The sequence below is a fragment of the Nymphaea colorata genome, chromosome 11, assembly GCF_008831285.2.
Source record: "Nymphaea colorata isolate Beijing-Zhang1983 chromosome 11, ASM883128v2, whole genome shotgun sequence".
NCBI lineage: Eukaryota > Viridiplantae > Streptophyta > Magnoliopsida > Nymphaeales > Nymphaeaceae > Nymphaea > Nymphaea colorata.
In genome coordinates, this window is record NC_045148.1 from 8,494,451 (window position 1) to 8,513,743 (window position 19,293).

The window sequence follows — 19,293 nt, forward strand, 5'->3', positions numbered from 1 at the left end:
AGTTCGAGCTTAGTCATTTGCTTAACGAGTCGAACTCGAGTTCATGAGTCGACATGTTCAAATAATCGAGTTGAGTTTGAGCTTAACACGTAACTGCTGAGTCGAGCTTTAATGTAGTTCGTCGAACCTTAATCAAGTCTATATATTGAAACAAATTTACGAGTTTGTGAAGCTTTAATCAGGTCGAGCTTGAACTCAACATGTAACAATGAATATCAATTCTATTCAAACGAGTTTGTCGAGCTTTAACCGAGTCGTGTTCAAGCTCAACACATAACGATTGAATATCAATTCTATTCAAGTGAGTTTGTCGAGTCTTAATTGAGTCGAGTTCGAGCTCAACATATAACTGCCGAGTCGAGCTGCTTCCATGGAGCTATTTTTGAACTCAAGCCCAGTCAAGCTCAAGCAAGGGAGGAGGGTGGGTGGGACCCGCCTAGGCCATGGCCTCACCCCCAACCAAATGAAAAAAAATACAATGTAAAAATTTATTTATTTTTTTTTTTTGCTTTGATGTATTTTTTGAGTGTGAGTTCAGTTTGGCTCTACCCAAACCCAGCCCCATTTAGCTCGCCTGTGAAGAAAATCCTAGCTTCGCCCTTAGGCTGAAGGTTTCATGCCGAGCTCGAGTTGACTGAACTCAGATGTGGGATTTAGCTGCGTCTCCTATTTCATGAGATCGAATTTTTATCCTTGAGAATGGAAGAGTTCAGATTGCTTAATTAAGTTTTGGTTTTTTTTTTCACATAATAGTAAAATGCCATGATTGTTTACTTCTGGGTCTCACATAAAAAGAATTTATGATTTATATCAGCCTCGGATTTGAGAACCAAAACACAAAATAGAATTAAATGTCACGACCACAAGAATACAACCTTCCCGTCCTTTAGGTAGCTTAGTGTACGAAAGTCACAAGACATAGCCCCTTTCGTCTGCACATGGCAACATGCCAACCCGTTTTTTGCATCACAGGCAATAAATTCACATCTCGTGGTTGTAATCGATTCGTGAGGTGGAATGTAGTCAAGTCTTTTTCTAATGATATGACAAACTTTTACAATGGCAGACTTTTTATAATGATAATAATCATGGAAAATACTTCTCCCTTTACTATCAAAGGGCTCTATTTTCCTGGGTAGGTTGGAAAATATTTCTCGGTCTCTCGATTTTCTTGGGTCTGTTAAAGAAATTTGCAGCTAAAAATATAAAATACTGAAAAAAATTGAATCTATGGAAACTTGACCACCTAGTTGCGCTGAGCACGTTTATATTGAATTAGTTTGTTATGCACAAATTTTTGTGCAGTATGAGCAAAATATCTTTTTAAAAATAAAAATCAAAATAAAAAAGTAAAAAACCTAAAGATAAAATTTTAAAATTATAATAGTACCCATTGTAAAGGATACCATGCACAAGAGCGAAGCTAGGGGTGAACAACGAGCTCGACTCATTAAAGCTTGGCTCGTGAATGAATTCGAGTCTAGTCATTTGCTTAACGAGTCGAACTCGAGTTCATGAGTTGACTTGTTCAAATAATCAAGTTGAGTTCGAGCTTAATACGTAACTGTCGAGTTGATTTTTAATCGAGTTTGTCGAACCTTAATCAAGTCGATATATTGAAGCAAGTTTACGAGTTTGTCGAGCCGTAATCGAGTCGAGCTCGAGCTCAACACGTAACGATGAATATCAATTTGACTCAAACGAGTTTGTCGAGTTTTAATCGAGTCGAGCTCTAACTCAACAATAACGACGAATATCATTTGTATTCAAACGAGTTTGTCGAGCCTTAATCGAATCGAGCTCGAGCTCAACGCTTAACTGCCGAGTGGAGCTCGAGCTGCTTCCGCCAAACTATTTTTGAGATCGAGCCGAGTCTAAGCTCGAGGTTTCATTAATCAAGCCAAATTCAAGCTAACTAAATTCGGGCTCAACTAAACTTGTGTTCACCTCTAGCTGCAGCCAACTTCTAGTGACTAAGCTCTTTTAAATTGGCAACGGCGTCGACTGTCGATGGAGGCGGGAGTCATTTACTCAGATGTGGGATTTAGCTGCCTCTCTCATGAGATCGAATTTTCATCTTTAAAAATGGAAGAGTTTAGTCAGATTGCTTAATGATGTCTTCTTGGAAACAAAAACCTGTGGAACTTCTTTGATGCATATGTATCTTGCAAGTGCAAAAGAGAAGAGGCATTCAAGAGACCATGAATAAGCAGGGGCACGTGGTCGACGCTGCCGCCTGGTGACTTCAGAGTGAATTATTTTTTTTTTTCACTTTTTACTAAAAGCAGGGGCGTGATGAGAAACAAATTTTCCTTTTGTAAAAGGGTTCGCGTGTTCTTCATGTTCTTTGTTTTTTACCAAGATGGTGAAAGTGATGGATCCAAACTTGTTATGCATGCAATTCTGCTTTTAATTACCATTCTCTTCATCGTTAATTCCGGGAAACTGCAGACTGATGACCAGGAACCATGGGTAGCTGCAGCTCTATATAAACCCTCCACCTTCCTCCTGCACTACCACCAATCTCCGTAGTCGGTCCAATTATCACTTGATCTTCAATAAGAGAGAGGGAGAGATCTTGCTAAGTGCTAGCTACCTTTCCTTTTGCAGAAGTTGATTCTTCTGTCACAGGATTTGTTTTAAAGGAATGGGGAGCCTAAACTCATGCAACCCTGACTTCATGGCTGAAGGGTTCCAGCCCTTACAGGCAGAAGTGTTCAGGAAACAAGCTCATATCATGGTAGACTTCATAGCCGACTACTACAAGGACATCGAGAAGTATCCCGTCCGCAGTGTCGTCAAGCCAGGATATCTCCTGCAAGCCCTTCCGGCCTCGGCGCCATACCACTCGGAGCCACTAGACGACATACTTGATGACGTTCAGAGGCTAATCATGCCGGGAATCACACACTGGCTCAGCCCCAACTTCTTTGCGTATTTCCCAGCCACGTACAGCACCGCCGGCTTCCTCGGCGAGATGTTGTCTTCCTCCTTCAATGTCGTTGGCTTCAACTGGCTATCGTCGCCGGCGGCCACTGAGCTCGAGACGGTGGTCATGGACTGGCTTGCCCGCCTCCTTAAGCTGCCTTCATCTTTCATGTTCGCCAGTGGCAACGGCGGCGGCGGTGTCATCCATGGCACCACCAGTGAGGCCATGTTGTGTACAGTCGTTGCTGCAAGGGAGCGTGCGCTCAACAGGATCGGTGGCGCCAATGGCGGCCGTCTGGTCGTGTACGCCTCCGATCAGACCCACTCCACATTCGCCAAGGCATGTAAGCTTGCTGGGATTGCACCAACCAACATCCGGGCACTGCCAACGTCAGTCAGCCATGACTTTGCGCTCTCACCTAGCTTGGTCCGAGCAGCCATGCAAGCAGACGTAGCAGCAGGGCTGGTGCCACTGTATCTTTGCGCGACAGTGGGGACGACGTCCTCGAATGCCGTGGACTCCGTCCAGCAGCTCGGCCAGGTTGCCGCCGAGTTCGGAGCTTGGCTCCATGTCGATGCGGCCTACGCAGGCAGCGCCTGCATTTGCCCCGAGTTCAGGCCTTACCTCGACGGGGTTGAGCTAGCCGACTCGCTCAGCATGAGCCCACACAAGTGGCTGCTATCGGGTCTAGACTGCTGCTGCCTATGGGTCCGTGACTCGAGCGCCCTAACTCGAGCGCTGTCCACCAACCCGGAGTACCTCCGGAACGACGCGAGCGAGTCGAAGGAGGTGATCGACTACAAGGACTGGCAGCTCGGAACGGGGCGGAAGTTTCGGGCGCTCCGCCTGTGGATGGTGCTGCGGAGCTACGGGGTGGCGCGGCTGCAGTCGCACATACGCAGCGACGTGAGGCTGGCGAAGCGGTTCGAAGGTCTGGTGGAAGCGGACGAGCGGTTCGAGATCGTAACGCCGAGACGGTTCGCGCTGGTGTGCTTCAGGATGAAGGTGGAGGCGGGACGTGACGGGGCGGAAGCGAACCGGGAGCTGATGGAGGCTGTGAACCGGACCGGGAAGGCGTACATGACTCACACGGTGGTGGGCGGCGGCTACGTGCTCCGGTTCGCGGTGGGCGCGTCGTTGACGGAGGAGCGGCACGTGGATGGTGCGTGGTCGCTGGTTCAGGAGAAGGCCAAGGAGTTGATGAGTCGTGCAGGACTCGATTGTGGTGGAGAGTGAAGGTTGAATGGCTGTTGCATTACGTTTGGACCAAAGGTTGAGCAAAAAGTCTCGAGAAATAAAGTCAAAGTTTGATTTTCGTTTCCATTTTTTCGTGGGGAAAAAATTGTTTTGTCTTCTTTTCCTTGTCATGCTGCAAAGTCACCAACTTTCATGAAAGCTCATAACAAACACGGAGCGTCAGGAAGTCTGAAAGCTGTGCATCTGTTCGCGGTTTGTCGGTATGTTCAGCCAGTCCTTCCCCCACCCTCAATTGATGATCTGTCAATGGAAATAAAGGCCTCTGCGGTGGATCTACCGACACGCATGTACTAACAATTTATGGCAGTTTAACAGCTGTTTATAATTTTTCTGAAACATTTTTTAAATTCTTGATCGCCTTGAAACTATGAATTAAATACATATAAAACCTTTTAAATACATGATAAAATAATTGAAGGTTTTGTTTATGTGCACATGCACCGGACAAAAAATGGAGTACTTGGGGTATTTTTGGAGACTTTTAAAAACATTTTATTTTAATTTTAATTTGTTTTCACTAAACTTTCTAATCATTATATTTATAGTGCACTTCGACACGGTGAGTATAACCACTTTATTTATATCATAATTTATATATTTGACAGGAGTGGGTACATATAGTGGTGGTCCTCTTCCTTATTACCAGTTGCCGCTGCAGCCCGGTGATGGGCTCATGTTGAAGAAGGGTGGTATGGGCTTGCTCTAACATACTTATGAGTTTAAAAGAACTTCGTTGAGAGGTTTATTCAAGCAAATGTTATCAATATGGCACGTTAGTTGATGGGTGTATCATGAGTCCATTTATATTCTAGTATAATCATGAACCTTGGAGGTAGGAGGAAGGAGGATGACCAATTCACCAAACAGCTTTTATTCACATGTACTCAATGACCAATTCACCAAACAGCTTTCGTTCACATGTACTCAATGACCAATTCACCAATCTGGCTTAATCAAATTGAAGGGTGGTTTGCACTTGCTCTAACATGCTTATGAGTTTAAAAAAACTTCAAGTAAACGGTATCAATGTAATACTTTAGTTGATGGGTATATCACATATCCATCTATATCTTAGTGCAATCATGAACCTTGGAAGTAGGAGGAAAGGGAATGACTTTGACCTTTCTACAGCAGCTTTCACTTACCCGCAATCGATGACCAATTCACCAATCCAGCTTAATCGAGTTGAAAAGAGTGGTATGTGTTTCCTTTAACATGCTTATGAGTTTAAAAGAACTTCAAGCTCTTTAGTTGAAATGTGTGTTTATCCAAGCAAATGGTATCAATGTGATATTTTAGTTGATGGGTACATCACACATCCACTTATATCTTAGTGCAGTCGTGAACCTTAGAGGTAGGAGGAAGGGGGATGGCTTTGACCTTTCATCAACAGCTTTCACTCGCCCGCAATCAATGACCAATTCACCAATCCGGCTTAATCAAGCTGTGGCCTGTGGGGCTACGAAAAATATTAAAAAATTGTCACAAGGGAGAACAATACTAGACCGACACAAAGGTCATTATATTTTTTTTCAAAATTTTTAGAAGGGAAAAAATTAAAAAAGATTATAATGTTAAGTAGTCGATGTAAAGGGGTTGGACATGGCCCCTTTCAACCCCCTTGGTTCTGTAGTGTTTCTTAGACACATAGGTTCATGCCAAGATAAACACCAAGAAAAGAAGCCTTCACTTTCTTCAACTTTTTATTTCTCAAAAACATTTCCAAGGGTGTTAGGTGCAGCTGTAGGGGCAGAGACCGGTAGACGGTTGGTTTTCGTTTTGAATCTTCGTGGCATCAATCCTCTATGCTACAAAAGGAGGGCCACTGACGTGCAAGCTGAAGCTTGGCGGTGGTGCACCCCAAGACGGCGAAAACAAATTCTAAAGCGATAAGGAGTTAGGTGGAGGTTTCAGCCTTATGCCGAACGTTGAAAAACCACTCACCTGAAAATACTCAAAAATATTTTAAGGACAACATGGTGGAGCTGTTAACGGGTAACAAATTTGACAAGAAAAAAGAAACAGTAAAATGGCAGGTACACATATTTGTTTCATGCAAGGACCACAATATACCAAACGAAGGGGAAAAGGGCGTGAGAGAAAGCACAGTCTATTTCCTAGAATGAATGAAAGGCTCTCATAAAGTTTCCGAGTTTGCTTAATTAAGGTAGGCCATCAGGGTGGGCTAAGGTTGCTTAGTTAAAAAATTCTGTCCTTTTGACATTTTTATGTCTTTTTTTTTTGTTTCCTTGTTTGGTTTGAATGGATCAACTTAAGTTTCCAATGTATATATTTCAACTTAAGTTTCCAATATATATATATCATCCTCTCCTTTAGGACCAAGCTAATTTAGATCAAAATCGACATATAAATGAGTTTTATAGGATCTTTTCTACATCTAGGAAGTGGAATGAAGATTGAGACAATATTATTATATGGGTGACAACATAATTATTATATGGGTGACAACATAACTTTACGTATGGGGGTTCTTCGTCAAAATATTATTTGAAATTGTGATGAATGATGTTAGGAGGTGAATCATCCAGCAGGTAATGCACTATATGAGGGAGATTGGGTTGGAAGAGTGTAGAGTGAAGCTGGTTATATGTGTTGGTTATATGTGTCATCCAGTTGTCGTGAATTATAAAATGACCATATCACCCTCAGTCTGCAACCTTGACAAGGACAAAATATGGAAACTGGAAAAAATTATTATTTAAAAAAAAAAATCCATTTTCTAACAATGTCTAAAATGCCCTCCCAAAAAAGGTCTCCACAGGATTAGGCCCTCAACCTTTATTGATAAGAAATAGAACATTTACATCAAAAAAAAAATTATAGGATCACAAGAACGGGATGGAGACCATTAAACATTTACATCAGCAACAACATCCGAGTCTGTTGGGAAGTCCTTCCATTCATAAAAGTGGTTACCTTCATCAGCCAAGAAAAAAAGAGCAACTGTGATACTAGGTGGGTAATTGTTATCAATATGTAAAGATACAAGATTTTGTTCAATCCTGCTGCATTTAGCAATCAACCTGGGTTGTCTCAGCCATCGCTTGTTAATAAGGCTGGGCATCAGGGTATATATTATATTGCTTAATATAATATATAAATATGATTAATTATAGTGAATGTATTCAATCATATATATCTTAAAAAAAAAATAAATTATTGGGCTGCCTTGGGGTCAGCTCGGCCTAGCCCAATATCTAAATTTAAAACTCGGGCTTGGGCTCGATTTGGCCCAAGTGCCAGATATCCATTGGGTAGTTGGGTCGGTGCGTACCTTTAATTGTCGGATGTACTAGAGCAATTGGACTCCAATGGCACCTAACTTTCTTTATTTTACTTTTTTAAAAAAAATCTTAATTTAAATGGGCAAATGATGTATAATTTAATTTCATATTTTTAATATTTCTCTTAAAAGGAACGGTTTAATATTTATCTTAAAAAGTTCAAATTTCTTGGAAAAGTTGGAAGCTCTTTTAATGTGTTTGGAAAATTAGGTTCCCATTTGTCATTTGTAGTTTTTTAGAGAGTAAGTTTGTAATTGTTTGGGTGTATATATACATATGTATTTATATGTGTTTTTTTTTTTTTGCACGCGTAGTGATTGCTCGTGAGACCCAATCCCACTTGCAAGGCGGGATAGGAAACTTTTAGGCAAAGTTTATGATTTGGGCCAAGAGCCATACGAGCAAGGGGAGAACTTTTCTTTTAAGAAAAAAGGAAAATTCAAACTTAAATCATGTGTTTTCTTGAGGTCATAAGAGCCTGTTTGATATTTTGGAACATGAACTGTTTCATCAATTTGTACTGGAAACTAGAACAGATTTATAGAACATTATAACACTCTTGTGTTGTGTTGTGTTGTATGAATATGCAGAGCTTGTGGAAAGAGTTTGCTATTGTTCAAATTGCCAAACAAGCCTTAAAAAATTAAGGGTAGAATTTTGCAAAATTTCACAACTAAGAGTTTTGCAATCCTACCCCAAGGGTGTCAGTTTGGATCGCTAGAAAACCTGGCCACGAGTGAAAGGTTAGCTTAGCTCACCCCGGACTCGTCCCTGACTTGTATTGACTCGCTCGATTGGGCTATTTTAAAACTCGACCGAGTCAACTAATTAAGAAATGCTGTTAAAGCTGTAAGTAGCCATTTCATTCCCAATCTCACATTTTTTTTGCCCAAGAGGCTAAGACAACTAATTAAATAGTAGCCTGGCCGTGTTGCCGGCCGACTGTGTCTGGCCCGGTCAAGCTAGTAGATGGTGATGCAGGGCTTGAAAAAACTGGCCCGTGACAGGCGATACCAACAAGTTCTCGAGATTCATGAAGGCTCCTGTCGTGGGCAGCCGGCCGGCCCCCCGTTGCTAACTTGTTCTTATTTAACCATGGAAAAACGTCACAAGTTACAGCAACATCTCACAAACGACCGGCCCTGCCCTTTCCCTCTCCTCTCTTCTTCCACTTCTGGTACACTAGAATGGTGGGTGTTATGAGAACAAGGAGGGCTGTCTTGACGTGATGATTTTCAAAGGACAGACAAAGCCACATGCATAGAAAGACGGATAGAAGAAAGTCTTTCTAATAATTGATATCACATATCTTCCCCATGGTAGATTGTCAACCTCATTCCTAAAATTATGAGGCACTGCTGACTTTCTCGATCATAATTTGTAATCAAGGTCGATGGTGACCTTCTATAGATAAGGAAAACATTTATTACGAGACATTTGGTCCCAATCATAACTTTTAGAGGCAGATTTTTGCCTAGAATTAACTTTGATCGGTGCACAAGGACAAAAATATTAGAGATCTGTGCCCATGATTTATTTTAATAAGAAATCATACACAGAGAAAGAGAATGAGAGAGAGAGAGAGATAGAAAGCATAAATCAATATAAGCGACACTACAAAAAAAATCCTGTATTTCTAGTAACAATGTGTATCTATACTGACAAGGAATGATCTGCATCATTGAAAGTTCATTGGGTTTTTTGTTATGTGAAAAATCATATAGTGGTGAGACTATTCATAGTATAAGTCCACAAAGTGAAAGTTTTCACCAATGCGAATTAAATGTCATTAAAGGTCAATCATTACTAACGTTTCCCTTAAAATGTCAGTAAATGCGTATAAAAAAAGTCCTGTATTTCAAGTTTTCAGTGACCTTCTTCCGTTGAACGTCAATGAAAATCTCATTTTCTTCACTTATCTAAGACGCTTTTTAGAGTTCATGATCTCTTGTGACATTAGTCGTATATGTCAGTAAAAGTTTCAATTTTTTGTTCTCCCGTATTTTCTAATGGTTCAATCACCTAGTGAATAATCCACCTTTTAATCTCATTAACCGTTTACCCAATTCTCATTTAATTAGGTTACAATGTCTTTTCCAAAGCACATTATGTTAAAACTATGCTTGATATGATATCTGATTCACATAGACAAGTAATTTTTGTTGACTAAGATGACCTTGATAATACTATAGCCGATAGGATCGAATGTCTGGAGAATGAACACCCATTATTTAATTGGAAGGTCCACCAAAAATTCTAAACTTCGTTGCTTACATTAATAACTGATTTATAAATTAATCTTCATTCTTCACTACTACTCGGTCTTAGTTTTAAACGTTGTCACAAAAAACGGGGACGTGTATTAAACGGCGAGAAAAAAACAGGTATAATACGACAAAGTTTTATATATCGAGAATAAAACAGAAAAAGTTCGGCAAATTTTTTCAAAAAATTAAACATTTAATACATCTTAAAAATTATAAAAAATAATAATTAATAAAAAAGGCAAAAAAAGAAAAATAACGGCAAAAAACGGGAAAATAATGTATAATACGGACATTAAACGGGTATTATACATATTTTTTGTTTTAAAAAAAATGAAAATAATACGAGTATTATATGGCAGAACTGTTTTTTGACGTTAAATACGCGTTTTTTTTTTTAAAACGACTTTTTTTGTGACAAACAAACAAGAATGGCGAGTGAATCAGGCACCCGTTTCATTTCTCATAACGAAATTCAATAGCGAGTGAATCAGGCACCCGTTTCATTTCTCATAACGAAATTCATATTGAAGATGGGCAAGTGCCTGTCCCCTACTTTGACAGAAAAAAAATGCATCAATTTCAGAGAAATTCATTGACAGGAGTGCGAATGACCAATCATCTCCGTCACGTTGCAATTAACATACCTGTCTTTGCTTTTCGTTTCTTGTTTGTATATGACGGCAGGGTAGGACACAATATAAAACACATATCTGCGTTTGCCTTTTCATTTCTTGTTTGTATAACACGGAAGGCTAGGAAACAAATTAGAGAAGGTACTCTCCAAATCCCCAGATGCTAGACCAACCACACGAAAAAAATGTTGCTTTTAATTCCCGGGAAATTTTTGAAAAAATAAAAATAAAAACACTGCTCTCTCTCTCTCTCTCCAACTTTTTTTATGATTTTCTTGGGTATCTTCAATTTGAAGTTCTTGAGAATGGATTGAGAAGGAAAACAGATAGGGATGATCCCTTGGACTTGAAATCCTTGAAGAAAGATCTAGGCAATCATGGATTTGAGAGGGGAGATCACAGGTGAATTATTTATGCGAGCTTTATTTTGGTTTTCTCTTTGATCTAGGCTTAAAGATACAAGGAGTTCGTGGGCTGGTCTTCTCATCTAATTTGTCTGCTTTGATAGGACACTGCGACGGCGACAGTGATTGCAGTGACATGGATGATAATGGTGGTAATGCTAGAGAGTGGGGTATATTGTTAGAGGTTAGGGATGTCAACGGATCGTATTCAGATCAGATAAACTTTTTATTATATTTGATTTTTCAGATATTTAGATATTTGGATTTGAATTTGAATTCTAATACGAATGTAGATGAAAATAATCCATATAATATCTGAATCCTACTTTCAAAATCAAATCTGGTTCCAATCCGAATCTGAGTTTTAAATCAAAATCCGAATCCGACTTTTAAATTCAAAAATCTGATTACTTTCTATAAACAAGTTTTTCATATGACTTTGGCACTTTTTCATATTAAATTTGCATGTTGAACATTGGTTTTTACATTTTTAAATAACAACAAATTTTCTTCGGCAAACATTTGACAAAAAATATTAAATTTCAGTATTAATGTTGTGAACAATTTTTAAGTTTTAGCAATTCTTGGTTGAAATGCCTCATCTTAATTTCAGTTATTTTGGCAAGCCATCCCTTTCCTTTTATTTTGACTAATTACTCATCATATTTATCAAAGTAGTCAAGTATCATCAAAACTGAATTCGATCGCAAAAAAGGAAAGCTTTCTCGTTTTCTGTATCGTATTGGATTTTTTTCTAACTTTACCCATCATATGTCCGATGCAATCCAGCGGGAGATAGGGCTCCCTGACGCTTTTAGTACCCATTATATATCACGATCTACGGACAGAGTTAGCTTCTTTCAAATTCATATTATTTTATGCCAAATTCCTTGTTTAAGTTCCTTTAATATCTTCTATTTAACGCAACAAACCCTCCCATATTTTTACAGGATATCGGGTTTGTTTTTGGTGTTTTTGAATGATGCCTACACTGTACTTTTATTTTTGTAGTTCTGAAATGTGATGTTTCAAGAATTCAAAACAAAAACTGACTACCTATCAACTCATATCCCGTCTGGTGTGCCTGCTAGTACATGACTATGGTGCGAAGGGCGGTTCAAGTCACGGAGTTGCAATTTCTTCTCAAACTTATAGATTTCACGTTGGAACAATGTATCAGAGATTACTTTGGTGACTTAACCAAACAGGGAGGCATCACATAATTTTGGGCTTGGACATGTAGCTACGGAGAAGCCATCTACTTCTGGCCATTGTTGAATATTACCATTTGGGAGTGGAAATTAAGCTACCAAGTTAACCGGGATACGCTCAAAAATTTGTGCAAATTTTTCCAATATTGAAGATAGATATATAGTTGAAATAATTAGTTGGATTCCATTTCCAAGAAGACTCAATTTATCTACATGCATTCATTATGACGGTAGCCGGGACACGCTCAAAAATTTGTGTAATTTTTTCCAACATTGAAGATAGATATATAGTTGAAATAATTAGTAGCATTCCTTTTTCAAGAAGACTCAATTTATCTACATGCATTCATTATGGCGGTAGCTCTTTAGTTTCTCATTTGCATCAAATGTGGAAGTGCCAAAGACATGTTAAGCAAGCTGTGTGTGAAGCATTGTCACATATATCGTGTACGAGTATTATACGGTGAGAAATTTTTTACGTACAATATAATAAAATTGTATATCTCGAGAAAATCTCATCAACTTTTTAAAAAATGTAAACATTTAATAAATCTTGAAAATTATAAAAAAATTAAATTAATAAAAAATATGACTCTTATAAACAAGGTGAGTAGGGGCCATGGCCCTCCGTAGATTTTGAAAATTTAGAATTACAGGTTTAAATTTCCAAAATTTTCATTTTGACCCTTATAAAACCTTCTAAAAAATATATTAGCCCCTTTAGAATTAGAGGCAGTTTGGCCCCCCTAAAACAAAAATTCTGGTTTTGTGCCTACCTCTTAGTTAGAGATGTTGCTCGTCCATATTGTAATAACAACTTCAATGCAAAAATCCAATAGGCATCCAATGGTGGAACCAGAAATTTTTTGTGACAGGGGTTTCAAAATTTTAACAGAGGCCAAAAATAGAAATTTTAAAATTTTCATATATATTAAACTAAAATTTTTTAGATTTTCATATAAATTTTTAAACCCCCTGATCAGAACAATCTTGTTCCCTTTCTTTTTCAAAAAAAAAATAAAAAAATTCCAGTCCTGAAAGCTCATGGTAGCACTAACTTGGTTACCTGCGCACTCCTATGTATGCTAATGACTAAAATGCTCTCAATAAAGTCAAAAATGAAAATTTTTAGAAAGATAAAAAGGAAATCATAAAATATTAAAAGTCTAAAATGTACATATCTTTATAAAAAAAAAATTATAAAATGGTCTAACCTCCCTCCTTTATTTGTGTGTGTTGCGTGCAAGCACATGAGACTCGATCTCCCCAACCACAATCACATTCATTAAAAGAAGGTGGCCGCAGCCCTTGATGTATTTCCAGCCAACCATGCTAAAGAATAATATTGAAGTCCTGGAGAGTAATGTATACACCACAGACGAACATGTTCTACGTACATTTTCCTCCACATATATGAACGCGCAGCACATTACAAGAGGTAGAAGCACTGGCTGCACTACTTGTCATGAACAAATCTTGAGAAAAGATTAACTTCTAAACTAAGTAATGCTTATTTATCAAACCCACCACGGCTCTTCACCTGTCCTGAAGTCTGTTTCAACCCATGGGACGAAGACCACTTTGTCGTCAATAAGTTCAACGTGGGCAAGTCTCAGGGACTGCAATATTTTCATAGCCACAGTCACAAATTTATTCAAAGTTATATGAACAAAAAAGATAACTAAAATTATGAGATGTCATTTATTGTCTATTTTTGCCGGAACAATATAACTATTTATTTACCGTTTATTGGGCAAATAGAACAATATAACTATTTCATGAATATATATGAAAACATCTTAAAATTTGTGTATGAATCTACCTCAATTTTGAAGGTAGATTAGTAAAACTGTTACAGAGAACCATAAGGAAGGCCATGAGCTCATTAAGAAACATAGTCTGCCTTATAGGTGGGCATCGAACCGGGTACCCAACGGATACTCGATGGGGCCCGGGTCGGCCCCATAATTTATCGGGCCAGCCTGGGTTGGCTTGAGGCCCGATAATTTTTTTAATTTTATTAATAATACATGTTTTATTCTTAAAAATGTATTATATATATAACTATATTTTATATTTAAAAAGTAGCTTTTTATTTTAATCGGGCTGGGCCGGTCTGATCCCGGGCTCGAGCCCAAGTTTTGGATATCGGGCTGGCCTGGACCCAGCTCTTTTCGGACAGGGCCCTGGCTGACCCGATGCCTAGGCCAAGACTGCCCGCCCTCATTGATACTAGTTAAAAAAGATGTAGGAAGGTCCCATGATTTTTATGTAAACTTGCCAAAAACTAGCGCGGACTTCTTTGCCGCCAGTGGCCGAGCCAAGATTTTTTAGGTGAGAGGCACTCCAGTCACCAGCCCAGGTCCGACATGGGCACAGCATTATCATACTGTAATTTCGAATCCTCTCATAGAAATTTCTTTTATCTTTCAGATGCTACTGACGGTGTTGTGTGTGAAGCAAACTTATTACACTTTCAGATATCGAACTTATACTTTTGATTCACGGGAAGAAGCCGGAGACTATGCAAATTGAAGCTTAGTTTCTTACCTGAGGAGCAGGTCCCTGAACAACCTTGCCTTGGCTGTCATATTGAGAGCCATGGCAAGGGCACATGAACTTGTTCTCGCTTTCCTCCCATGGCACGATGCATCCAAGGTGGGTGCAGATTGCATTGATTGCAAACTTGGCCAGTGTTTTGTCATTGTCCAGAATTAAGTACGTTGGTTCCCCCTGCACAAAATACGGAATGTGAGATTCAGTTCGTAGAACTATCTAGTTATCACTTTGAACATCAAAATTTTCAGGAGATCATTTGTATTTAAACGAATAGAGACATACATCCAATCCTTCAGTTATCGTTCTGTCACCAGCGTCGTGTGTCTTGATCCACTCAGCTGCTATGATTTCCTTCCCCGAATCATCCCTCGCAACCGATGCACTTAATTTACCAAAAGAAAATATGAACATAAGCAAAATGATCAATAACCAGCTGAATAAGAAGTTGAAAGATCATGCAGTTAACTGCATGCCCTGATAATCGACATTAACTTGGCCCTGTACCTTGCATCAAGCAACATTTCTTTCTTCATGAATTTTGATATCTTACCAGCTGAAATAAATGTGTGAAGACACTGTTGCAATTCCTACTAAGTTTATTCAGAAATTGGCAGAAAGTTTCTACCTAACGTAAGATCATTGTGTGCAGTGAAAATATTAAAAGAGAAAAAATTATCTATGTAGTACCGTTTCCTAGATTTCTTCCTTATGCAGCTATGCGCTTTTCCAGATCTAGTACGAACTACCAAATATCCTGCCCAAACTAGTGCATGTATTCTGCCCAAACTCCAGGAACTCGAGCACTTCACAGTTCAAACCTTATAAATATTAATTAAACATAAAGCATGCCTTAACTCAATTTGTTTTTATGAAAATATTATTTTTTCTTCCATTAAAATTGTGATCTAAGGGGAGCTGTCCATTGTTTTATTACTGCAAAAACCTAATAATACAAAAGAATAATTTAGTGTATGTTTCTTGTCCAAATATTCTTACTGTCATACACATATGTATGTACATCAATGTGGTTAGATTGTAAGAAAAAATAGAAAAGTATTTTGGCAATTAATTTTGAGGAGTCTGGCTTTGCTCACAATCTAGTGTGTACGTGTGTCTATATATATATATATATGTGTGTGTGTGTGTGTGTGTGTGTGTTTGTGTGTGTGTGTGTATCGAGTGAGTGAATGATGACTCTCAAAAACACCCAATCATCTATTCAGAACCATGCATCTGAAGAAAATAGATAGCTTGAGAGAACAAAAAGAAAAATGTATGAATTAATATAACCAAAATATTCATCACATTTTTCTTCTTGTTTTTCTCTTTATCATTCATCATGTTAGATCAGACGACCCTAGATAGATGGCAGTTTTATTCTAAAAAGCTAGAGTTACCATTCAATTTATATATATCCAGCAATTTTTACTTAGCCTTTAAGAGACACCCTTAATGCGTGCACAACACAATCTCTCATCACTTTTATAAAGAATATATATATATATATATACATATATATATATATATATATAGTGAGTGGATGATGAATTTGGCGATCGAGAGTCACTCAGCCATCTAACTAAGGTTGTGCATCTCAAACAGATAGATGGTTGAAAAAGAGGCATGGAGAAAAAGGTAACCAAAATATCTTTCATTTTTTTCTTTTTATTTTTCTTTTAATTGTTCATCACGTTATATCGAACAGTTAGATAGTTGAATGACTGTGAAAAATCAAAGTCCACCATTCAATTTGTGTTATATATATATATATATATATATATATATGTATATATATATTGCCCTGCATACTTTATTATAAAAGTGATATGAAAGTGTGCTGTTCAACAGGTTCACGGCTTCTACAACGGGTGTTAGAATGTGCAACTTCGAGGACCCACTATGAGGACATCTTTATTGACCAAAAAATATTTTGGGAGTTGGCTTAACCTTGAATTATTTTTTTTCAGCTTTTGCAAGTTTGGTTGAAAAGTTCTCGAGTCATACTGTTTACGCGCGAACTTAGAGGACTTTTTTATTTCCACATGTTTTTTGAAGATGGAAGAATATTAGTTCTTTACATACATGTTCTTAAAATATATATCATGGAAACAGTCTATGTTCTTGTTATAGGAAACATTGTATTGAACTGTTATTTTTAGACCTACCAATCAAATGTTGAAAAAAGAATACAATATTCTTTGGACATATGTTGTAACATATATTCAAAATGACAGGATATTCCTACTGCCAAACACAATTTAAAATATCTAAGTGTCTTATCATACTGTAAAGAATGAATTAAAGAAAATAAGTGAAACCAAAATAGTCAAGAGCTCGTAATTATGCGGCTAGGGCCTAATCATGAAATTCTAATTAGTCTTTTAGCGTTCAAACATCACAAACAACAAAAAAAATCAGCAGCTTGAAAGTCCAATTTGATATGAGTCAGTGACAAACCCATTCGACTTATTAAATGATTCATTGGTAGCAAAGCATGCCTCACGTGTTGGTTCTTTTAAATTTTTTTAATTATATATATATATATATATATATATATATATATATAAACTTTTGATAATGATAATTAATGTAATAATACTTTTGCCAAATTGATTTATTTGATTTGTCAAACCCGCCGACTGGTTGGTTCGACTCATATTCTGATTTTTTATAAAAAAAATCATGATGGACATGCATATTGCCTCTATAAAGACAAACAAATACAGTGAAAAAATTAAAAGTTAAAAAACACATTTTTTTAATTTTCCAAAATACTCTACTTTTTTTTCTTTTTGTTTTTTAGGTGTGTGCATCACACCGGCACGCAACTCTCTATCAGAATTGAATGTCTGGTCAACTGATCCTGTTACGCCTGTAAAAAAAGTATGAGTGTACACCTTGTTCATGCCGAAAAAAATAAAAAAATTACTTACTCGGTAGCTTTCATCAATTCACAACTACACCCAATTGATTTATGATCCACCCTGCCCAACAACCAAACTATGCAAAGGTTCACAATTAAACAAATAATTTAATTATGCATATGTTTTTGTTTAAGATCGTCCGTTAGTATAAAGTCTAGAAAGTGAATAATTTTTTCAAGGGCTTTAAAAGAATTATTTGATTTTCTTTTTCAGGTTCTTATTTCCTGCCTTGTTTGTCGCTCCTCGTTCAGAACCATGTCTCATTCATTATGCATCCATGCTCAACGGTGCAAGCATAAAATTTAGACAGAAAGAGAAGATGGGGGTTCCAGCAGTAACTCACTCAGGTGGCAGTGCCGCAGAGGCAGGATGGACCAACACTCCGCCGGCCGGCAATGATACCGCGCCAAGAAGAACTAAATTCATCAGAAATTGGCGTTTGCTCAACTCCGGCGACTCCCCAGCCGGAATTTCAGTCGCCGCCTGGCATACGATCTTCGCAAATCTTTTCTTCGAGCTACCGAGGCTGCTTGCTTTCAACACTACCGATTCCGGTGCTCGTGTTGCACCAAGTTTAGCACAATATACCTGAAAGCCAAAAAGATAAACACATGTCGCTTAGAAATTAACATCTGCTGAAACCAAAGTTCGTGGATTTTCCTTTTCTTTCTGCTACCTGTAACATGTAAGTACCTGAGAGGTAGAGAGAGTGGCAAGTGGAGTGGAAGCAGCCATGGCAAGGGCTCCTTCCTATTCAGGGAATGATCTAAAGATGGTGTGAACAGAGTGAAGGGGGACGACGAGTTTGAGCATCTCAAGACCAACATATAGGGCCAGATGGGTTCGAGATCCATTGTTTCTGAATCAAACACAACCACAAGTTCGTGATCAAGAATCTGATTTATATATCTTCATTGAGGTCCTGTAATTGGAAGTACATCTTGTTTGACACTTCTTTCTGTACACCTTTCCTTTCTCAAGGAAGTACAAGAGATCAAATTTTTCAAAGGTGAATTGAAAAGCGGTGGAGTACACGCAACACCAAGAAGGTGATATCGAAGGAGATCTGGAGGGCATAAGATAAGAGTAGTACAAGTTGAGCTCTTCTCGCTTTGCTTCATTTTTTTCAACTCTTTCCTTGTTTTTCCATTGAGGTTTTCTTTGTAAGTTGTAGTTTGATGAAGTACAAGAGCGGACGTAAAGAAATGAAAGTACAAAGTACGTCAAATGGGAGGAGGGAAAGATTGCGAAGCAACGAGTGCCCCACCAGACAGCTGCTCGGCCCACACGGAAACTAGCACCAGACTTTACTGCGTGGACTCTCTCTCCTCAATGTTTGAACTTCTCCGTAAATTGGATTTGGAAGTTTAATCCATTCTACGTTGGATTAATTTCTCTGACAAAATTTACCGTGATCAAGTTAGTTAACAGGGGCGGAAGGAAGGGAGGCCTCAGATTTTTAAAACTTTAAAATTATATATGTAAATCTAAAAAAAAAATTAATTTCATATATATATAAAATTTAAAAAATTTTATTTCAGTCCTGTTAAAATTTAAAACTATAATTTGACCCATGTAACAAAAATTTCTGACTCCACTCCACTTGAGCACCGCTGTTTGACAAGATTAAAAGTTTATTATTGATATATGAACAGGGCAAGTTAAAGGTTATGAATTTTTCATAACTTTTAGGGTAAAGTCATAAAACAGTAATCAATTGTTTCAATTGCCTAGTTATCCCTAAAAGATTCTTTTGTCAATAGAAACAATAACAAAATGTTCCACTAATATGAGAAAGTTTGTTA

The 19,293-nt window shown here is 38.0% G+C and overlaps 2 protein-coding genes across 2 annotated transcripts; one reads left to right on the plus strand and one right to left on the minus strand.

Moving 5' to 3' along the window:
• The first annotated feature begins 2,505 nt into the window (after positions 1-2,505).
• Positions 2,506-4,537, plus strand: LOC116263521 (tryptophan decarboxylase TDC1-like). Its single transcript, XM_031643259.1, has one exon. It carries the CDS (start codon positions 2,648-2,650, stop codon positions 4,163-4,165), a length of 1,518 nt encoding a protein of 505 aa, XP_031499119.1. The 5' UTR covers positions 2,506-2,647; the 3' UTR covers positions 4,166-4,537.
• Positions 4,538-13,321: 8,784 nt separating this feature from the next.
• On the minus strand, positions 13,322-18,355 carry LOC116265059 (cytochrome b6-f complex iron-sulfur subunit, chloroplastic-like). The gene is made up of 5 exons (XM_031645594.2): positions 18,182-18,355; positions 17,832-18,076; positions 14,847-14,946; positions 14,556-14,738; positions 13,322-13,624 (listed from the first exon to the last, which is right to left on the minus strand). The coding sequence occupies exons 1-5, from the start codon at positions 18,221-18,223 to the stop codon at positions 13,523-13,525; spliced, it is 672 nt and encodes a 223-aa protein (XP_031501454.1). The 5' UTR covers positions 18,224-18,355; the 3' UTR covers positions 13,322-13,522.
• Between the last annotated feature and the right edge of the window lie 938 nt (positions 18,356-19,293).

Bases quoted from the DNA above. Each gene is read 5' to 3' on its own strand.
- LOC116265059 (XM_031645594.2), bottom strand. From the start codon at position 18,223: ATGGCTGCTTCCACTCCACTTGCCACTCTCTCTACCTCTCAG. The intron at 14,739-14,846 runs GTATGTCTCTAT...TATTTTGTGCAG, and splicing joins CGATAACTGAAGGATTGGAT to GGGGAACCAACGTACTTAAT. The intron at 13,625-14,555 runs GTAAGAAACTAA...AAAATATTGCAG, and splicing joins TTCAGGGACCTGCTCCTCAG to TCCCTGAGACTTGCCCACGT.
- LOC116263521 (XM_031643259.1), top strand. From the start codon at position 2,648: ATGGGGAGCCTAAACTCATGCAACCCTGACTTCATGGCTGAAGGGTTC.